General features: G+C 45.1%; 1 protein-coding gene across 11 annotated transcripts in view; it reads right to left on the reverse strand.

Annotated features, from left to right (window-relative positions):
- The window catches only part of EXOC7 (exocyst complex component 7), a 94,771-nt gene extending 88,767 nt beyond the window's left edge, over positions 1 to 6,004 (reverse strand). For 6 of the 11 annotated variants that reach the window (XM_073606152.1, XM_073606148.1, XM_073606150.1 and 3 more), the window contains exons 1-3: positions 5,813 to 6,003; positions 3,465 to 3,530; positions 3,199 to 3,383 (exon numbers count right to left, since the gene is read on the reverse strand). In XM_073606152.1, coding sequence (XP_073462253.1) covers positions 3,199 to 3,383; positions 3,465 to 3,530; positions 5,813 to 5,872 — 311 coding nt within the window. In that variant the 5' untranslated portion in view covers positions 5,873 to 6,003. Of the gene's footprint in view, positions 1 to 3,198; positions 3,384 to 3,464; positions 3,531 to 5,812 lie in introns of all 11 variants that reach the window. The other 5 variants (XM_073606146.1, XM_073606154.1, XM_073606147.1 and 2 more) reach the window with 1 other exon arrangement.
- Positions 6,005 to 8,408: the final 2,404 nt, after the last annotated feature.

Raw genomic sequence — 8,408 nt, forward strand, 5'->3', positions numbered from 1 at the left:
TTTAAAAATAAAATCAAAATTGTATTATTTATTTTATTGTATATCTTTCAATTTTTACACTGTCCCTTTATAAAAAAAATTGATTACTTTTATTGCTATCGCAAGGATGTAAGCATCCCTAGTGATAATAATACAGCATGACAGGTCCTCTTTATGGAGAGATCTGGGGTCTAAAAGACCCCAAATGTCTCCCCTACCCAAAAAGCAAAAGATCAAAAAAAATAAAAAAATTATCTTTTGCGCTACGAAAAAAAAAAAAAGGAGGACATGTGTACATGGCTGGAGAACCAGACGTATAGTGGGGACGTAAAGTACTCAGACCCACTTACATTTTTCACTCTTTGTTATATTACAGCCATTTGCTAAAATCATTTAAGTTCATTTTTTTCCTCATTAATGTACACACAGCACCCCATATTAACAGAAAAACAGAATTGTTGACATTTTTGCAGATTTATTAAAAAGAAAAACTGAAATATCACATGGTCCTAAGTATTCAGACCCTTTGCTGTGACACTCATATATTTAACTCAGGTGCTGTCCACTTCTTCTGATCATCCTTGAGATGGTTCTACACCTTCATTTGAGTCCAGCTGTGTTTGATTATACTGATTGGACTTGATTAGGAAAGCCACACACCTGTCTATATAAGACCTTACAGCTCACAGTGCATGTCAGAGCAAATGAGAACCATGAGGTCAAAGGAACTGCCTGAAGAGCTCAGAGACAGAATTGTGGCAAAGCACAGATCTGGCCAAGGTTACAAAAAAATTTCTGCTGCACTTAAGGTTCATAAGAGCACAGTGGCCTCCATAATCCTTAAATGGAAGACGTTTGGGACGACCAGAACCCTTCCTAGAGTTGGCCGTCCGGCCAAACTGAGCTATCGGGGGAGAAGAGCCTTGGTGAGAGAGGAAAAGAAGAACCCAAAGATCACTGTGGCTGAGCTCCACAGATGCAGTCGGGAGATGGGAGAAAGTTGTAGATCACCTGTAGATCACCTGTCTAATACAGTTCCAACTGTGAAGCATGGTGCTGGCAGCATCATGCTGCGGGGGTGTTTTTCAGCTGCAGGGACAGGACGACTGGTTGCAATCGAGGGAAAAATTAATGCGGCCAAGTACAGGGATATCCTGGACGAAAACCTTCTCCAGAGTGCTCAGGACCTCAGACTGGGCCGAAGGTTTACCTTCCAACAAGACAATGACCCTAAGCACACAGCTAAAATAACGAAGGAGTGGCTTCACAACAACTCTGTGACTGTTCTTGAATGGCCCAGCCAGAGCCCTGACTTAAATCCAATTGAGCATCTCTGAAGAGACCTAAAAATGGCTGTCCACCAACATTTACCATCCAACCTGACAGAACTGGAGAGGATCTGCAAGGAGGAAAGGCAGAGGATCCCCAAATCCAGGTGTTAAAACTTGTTGCATCTTTCCCAAAAAGACTCTTGGCTGTATTAGATCAAAAGGGTGCTTCTACTAAATACTGAGCAAAAGGGTCTGAATACTTAGGACCATGTGATATTTCAGTTTTTTTTTTTTTTTTTAATGAATCTGCAAAAATGTCAACAATTCTGTGTTATTCTGTCAATATGGGGTGCTGTGTGTACATTAATGATGAAAAAAAATTTACTTAAATGATTTTAGCAAATGGCTGCAATATAACAAAGAGTGAAAAATTTAAGGGGGTCTTAATACTTTCCGTCCCCACTGTAAGTCCAGGAACCACTGGGAAGCGGGCAGATCCGCAGCTGGGATCACTTGTAATACAAAAAGCGTAGCTGCAGACTTTTAATAAACAGACACTCACCTGTCCCACTATACAGCTATGCGGCTGCCCGAAGCCTCGTTCCTCGCCCCCTCCTCTCTGCGGCGCCAGCAATGCAAGTGTGGGCGAGCCACGCTGCACGTTGTGAATGGAATGGTGGGGCAATGTTATGGGACCTGTGACGTGTCCCAGAAGATTGCAGGGGGGGGGGTAGAGGTCAACTTCCGCTCGACACCGCGGTGCCAGGAGAGGAAGTGGGAGCTGGGTACCTGTGAAAACTAGGTACCCACCCCACCCCCCAAAAAAAAACAACATGCCAAATGTGGCATGTCAGGGGGTCACAAGTACTTAAAGCAGAAGTTCAATTTTTGGGTGGAACTCAGTTTTAAGCTTGCTCAGGAATCTTCAGCGAGTTAGATGCCTGGTTTCCAAATGTGCCATGTGGCACCTTCCACTGTTCTATATCTCACTACAGTATGACATAGGAACCAGGGCGTGGAACCACTGCGCATAGAGGGGGACCACTAGGTATCCAATACTCATGGTATGCTTTAAATTCTTTGCAGGCAGAGCATTTTTTTTATTAAATTAGCGACAGTCATGTTAAGAAGAACACAAGAATCTTCTAATATTTCCAATTAGGTGCCAAAACCCTATAAATATGTAATTATGAATTAATAAGGACTATGATATGTATGTACACAATGCTTAATAATAAACAAAAACCAAGCGCTATAATGGACACACCGTGATGTATGAAACTAGATGGATGTAAATCTAAATAAGTGAATAGACGTGAAAAATAAATATATAAAAAAAAACTGAATATGTGAATATTCGTAAGGTGTTTGATTGAACAATACGAAATTAAGCTGCTATCAATTAAACAGTGATCAGAATCCCATAGAAATTAGAATATATATATACACAATATAAATTGATGCGCTCTAATAAACCGTTCAATCAATGTGGATCTATAAAAATCGTGCTTAAAGCCAAATGTAATAGGGTATATATAAAAATGCAAAGTCGCTAAAATGAATAAGTTATAGGAAAAATGTGTGTAACTCCATAGAAAAAATGCACTGGAAAGATGTGCAAATCCACTGAAAAAATGTGCTGAGATTTGTGCAGGATCTCCAAAATAAAAAATGCAAAAGTCAATAAAATAAATTATAGGGGAATGTGTGCAAATACGCTGAAAAAAATGCAGTAAAAAATTGTAGATAAGCTGAAAAAATATACTGAAATTAGTGCCAACACTCCAAAATAAATACTAGTCAGTATGGGTATGTGTTCAAGTTCCTGAATAAATAATAAATAATTTTTAAATGCAAATATTCCCCGTGCTTACCATCTGTTTTTCATCATGTGTATTGAATAAAAATGCACTGCACATTCAAGAAACCCCATTCCTTTCTTTCTTACCCCTCTCGGATAACCCTCTCAGTCTCCGTGGCTACATGGTAGTAGCTAATGACGTGGTCCAGACAGGAAAGGGTACGCTCCACATTTTCCTGTAGGCGCTGCAGTGTCTCTGTCTGCTTGTGTACTGGGATGATAGAATTCTCCAATTTCATTAATCGGCTCTCAAAGGAAGAAAGGATGGACACCTGGAAGATAGACACAAGAGGCTATAGCAAAGCCCATATCATTCACTATGAACCACCTCCCATTCCTTGTCTCATACTCACCATGTTATTGGTTAGCTGATCACTCTTATCTAGACTCTCTTTGATGAATGTCAACATTTCTTCCTCCTGATAGAAAAAATAAATCCGTGGTCACCAACCTTATAGACATATTGTATCGCCTGCCGCCCTTTAAAGTAACATGAAAGCTGTCAATGCTGACCCCAAAAACTAGAACATTATTAACTGAAGTGTCAACTATTATCTTTTAGGGCTCATTCACACTTGCGTTTGGGATGGAGGGTGGGCGATGGTAAAATACCCATGGGTGAGCCACATTTTTGCAGACTCCCCTTCAAAGTGCTCCCTTTTCAGCTGCAGAGGCAGGGGCGAGGGGAGTACACAGGAAATATACCCCCTGTTGAACATGACCCATTTAAATGAATAGGGCTGCTTTGCAAGTGCACTGCAACTGTGTGCACACTACTTCGGGGATTAGAAGGTTAAAGCAGGCGGTGAAGAGACAATGCAAAGCCTCTTCACCACTTTTCGAATGCTCTCTGAGGAGCAATCTTAACACTGAGGCACAGTGCAACTTAACAGAGGCATTTGACAAGGAAAGCCGGTGTTCTGCTGAGAAAGTTCCTCTCGGCGGATAAGGACCCCCTTCTACTGCGGAGGTGCTGCACCTGCGCAGTAGGAGCCGGAGGAAATAGCCGAAGCCGAATAGTTGTAAATCAGCTGTACACAGTGCCTGCAAGAGGGCCGCTCGCCACGCTTCAGGCACGGCCTTGCTTCGCTCGGCACTTTTTTATTCTCCCTCTAGGTCCACTTGGATAATGGGGCTTGAACCTGGACCCAGGGCGCAGGCACCGTGTACAGCTGATTGAAGACGTTTTTCATGTTCGGCTATTTTCGGCGGCTCCTTAGTCGTTCGTACTGCGCAAGCGCTGCGCCTGCGCAGTAGAGGGGGGTCCTTATCCGCCGGGGAAACTTTCTCGGCAAGGCACCGGCTCTCCCTGCCGGGGGGGGGGGGGGTGTACGCCCTAATAATCAGCACACTGATTATCAGCGCAGCCCCCATGAGAGGTGCCCATCAGCTGTCAATCAGTGCCCATCAGCTGCCAGTCTGTGCCCATCAGTAACGCCTGTCAGTGCCCAAAGTGCCAATCAGTGCCCCATCAATAATGCCTGTCAGTGCCCTTTAGCTGTCAATCAGTAATGCCTGTCAGTAGCTCCTCATCAGTGCTGCCTAACCAGTGCCTCCTATCAGTGCCACCATTAGTGCCCATCAGTGCCACATATCAGTGTAGCCTATCGGTGCCCATCAGTGCAGCATATCAGTGTAGCCTATCACTGCCCATCAATTCTACATATCAGTGCCGCCTCATCAGTCCCCGTCAGTGAAGGAGAAAACAACATTTTATAACAGAAAAAAAGAAAACTTTTTTTCAAACGTTTCGGTCTTTTTTAGTTTGTTTAGCAACAAATAAAAACCCCAGTGATGATCAAATACCACCAAAAGAAAGCTCTATTTGTGGGAAGAAAATTTTAAAAATATAGTTTGGGTACAGTGTTGTATGACTGCGCAATTGTCATTCAAAATCACACAGCGCTGAAAGCTGAAAATTGTCCTGGGCAGGAAGGAGGGAAAGTGCCCGGTATTGAAGTGGTTAAAAAAGAAGGTTGTATTGCACTTACATCAAAGAAGACAAGGATCAGCATGTATTGTATAGGAATCGCCGGTTTGCGCTCCACCTGCATTCTAGCTGACAGGAAGTGACATATATCAAATACTACCCTCTTTGGTCATCTTTTGAGGATGTTTTTCACGTGTTTGATCTATACATGGACGTCACAATTTTTATGTATTTTTTATAATTTAAAAAATAAATGCAGCAACGGGGCAGGGAATACCATGACCAGAGATCAGGGGTATGCAACCTGGGGCCCTTCAGCTGGTGCAGAACTACAAGTCCCATAATGCCTCTGGGAGTAATTGTAACCGCCAGCCTTGCAATGCCTCATGGGAAATGTAGTTCCACAACAGCTGGAGGGCCCCAGGTTGCCTACCCCTGCCGTAGATGATTGGCCCATACAGGTAACGGCTTCCCGGTAGGATCTCACATGTGGGGTTAGATCCTGGGTCCAAACACATCCCAGATCATTCCTTGTCTGTGCTCCAAATCTGTAGACTGATTTCAGGTCAGACAGTAAAGAAGCCCTGGGATCAGCATGACATTCAGACAATTCAGAAGGAGAGTCCAGCTATAGCAGCACTCAGGATTTACTAATGACATGTATTCATTCCAGGAGAAATATTCCAACCATGTTTGCCTGGTACACCGCCCTGTCCACAGGCTTCCTCCAGCCCTCCCCCTTCTCCCTCAGGGATAAACATGACACACAACCTGCTTCAGCTTCCCTTCTATCTCCTTCTTCCGGCCCGAGGCCTCCTCGTTCGGGATCATTCTTCTGATAAATCGTGCAGACAATAATACCGGTAATGAAATGGATCCCTCTCCACCCTTCCTGGCAGCTTCAGCAGCAGATGTCAACAAGCTTCACTTCCGCCCAAAGGTCACCCTCACTTCCGTCTGCAGAAGGTCCTCCATGTTGGTGGTGGCGGAGGCTGGGAGCGGCCGCCATATTTGTGGAGGCGGTATAGGTGTAATGTGGGGGACACTTCGTGTAGATGACAGTGGACACCGCTAGGGGCAGTATTATAAAACGAATATACAGACAGATATACTTTATATGAGGGAGCGCTCTCCTCATGGGGCAGGCACGTTTATTATATATGAGGACAGAGCTCTGAATACATCTGAGGGGAATGAAAAGTTGTAATTGCTGGAGATATACAGTTTCCTTGAATTCTAGTGAAATTCATTAGATTTCAGTGATATTTTGTTAGTTCTGACATTTTTCTGAGTCAGTAGGGAAGGCGAACTTAAAGTGGAGTTCCACCCTAAAAAAAAAAAAAATTCATGAATGTCCATGAAAAAAAAAAAAATTTGGAAAAAAAATTTTTTTTTTTACTTACCTTATAATGCCTGTGGTCCCTCGAAATCTGCCTCTTTCAGCGCCTGGGCTCCTGACGTCACTTCCCTCGGTGCAGGAAGGGAGATAAGGAGATCACCTCTCCCCCCTCCCTCTAAGCAATCATCTGGGACACATGACAGGTCCCAGATGATTGCGCGGCCAGTACGGCGCATGGCGTGGCTCGCGCATGCGCAGTGGGTGCAGGTGCCCACAGTTAAAATGCTGGCGCCGCCGAGCGGAGGGGGAGACAAGCGGGGCTTCGATCCCCCGCATCGCTGGACCCTGGGACAGGTAAGTATCCGATTATTAAAAGTCAGCAGCTGCAGTATTTGTAGCTGCTGACTTTTATTTATTTTATTTTTTAAGCGGAACTCTGATTTAAAGTAGAACTAAAGGCTACTTTTTCATTTTGGATAGAATCATTGAGTTTTTAGTTTTTATAAACACTCTCAGATTTTGTATGCAATCTGTTCCCTATTGGGGAGATTTCCCTTCCTGTCCCACAGCCAAAACAGTAAGGGAATAACTGGTTGTCACGAGAACTAGTGTCCCCATTGGAAGGTTTCCCCTCAGTTCCTCTGGGAACATCTCAAAACAGCTGGTAAACATAGACAGTTGAGCAGCAGTTTTACTGCCCCCTAAACACCTACCTTATGCTAACATGGTGGCTGCAGGGGTTGATACACATGCCACAGCAAAAATGATACCTGCTGTCGTGTTCAGCGGGCATTACCACTTTTTCAAGTGAGAGCTAGTTTAGACTTGCTTCAAAACATCGTTTCGGCCAGGCTTTGTTAAAGCTCTCTGAACGCTAGTCAAAGCCCCTGTCACCTAATAAAATGGTTAGCTTACATTCCTGTTTACACCCTGCTTTTGCTTTGCTTTGCTTCGGCTTCGTTTCAAAAATCATACCCCATGTAGCTTTAGTGGTGCTTCAAAGCATCTTTTGCAGCTTTTGAGAGGCTTTAAAGGGGTTGTAAAGGTAAAAGTTTTTTTCACCATAATGCATTCTATGCGTTAAGGTGAAAAAACTTCCGACAATACCGCCGCCCCCAGCCCCCCCGTTTTACTTACCTGAACCCTCGAAAGTCCCGCGCTCGCTCCCGACATCGATTTCGCCGCTCAGCCTGGCCGCTGATTGGCTACAGTGGATGGATTGAAAGCAGCGCAGCCATTGGCTCGCGCTGCTGTCAATCACATCCAATGACGCGGCACGCCGGGGGCGGGGCCGAGTGATACAGTGAGCGGCTATAGCCGCTGGCTGTATCACGGGAGCGCCCCGCAAGAACTAACCACCATGCGAGGGAGCTCGCATTAAGGTGGTGAGTCCTTGCAGGGAGGAACTGAAACAGACGCCGAGGGACCTCAGAAGACCAGGTTCGGGGCCACTCTGTGCAAAACGAGCTGCACAGTGAAGGTAAGTATAACATGTTTGTTATTTAAAAAAAAAAAAAAATTACCTTTACAACCCCTTTAATTCAGCATTAGTTTTGCTTTTGTAGCACCCTCTACCATAGGTAGGTGCTAGAGTGAGGATTTTGTAAGGGAAACTGTCAGTGCAGGTAAATTTGGGCAGGCCTATGCTTCAGGCTAGGTCTGCTTGTTTTGATCTGAGGGCCAGGGAGTGGTTAGTGCAGCAGTGGGTGTGACCACCTGTGCTTTAGTTCTGAGGCACCTCCTCTGCTTCCAGGAAGAATGATCTGGAAGAGGGGCAGAGCCTAGGACTGGAGTGGCAGGCAGCTCATGTGAGGAGCTCTGACCAATCCCCAACTGGAATTGGCAGGGGGCAGGCCTCCCATATAAGCTGGGGTAACAGCACACTGGGGAGGAGTTGTCGGCCGGGAGACGTGGAGAATGGAGTACTAGGTAGCAGCATGGGTCCCATCCCTATCTGGGTGGGGTGCGAGGCCTAGCGGAGGAGCCCGGGAGAGCTGTGAGGGAGCTTCATCTCTACACGGTCATGTA

This window comes from Aquarana catesbeiana, linkage group LG12, assembly GCF_042186555.1.
Source record: "Aquarana catesbeiana isolate 2022-GZ linkage group LG12, ASM4218655v1, whole genome shotgun sequence".
Classification (NCBI taxonomy): domain Eukaryota; kingdom Metazoa; phylum Chordata; class Amphibia; order Anura; family Ranidae; genus Aquarana; species Aquarana catesbeiana.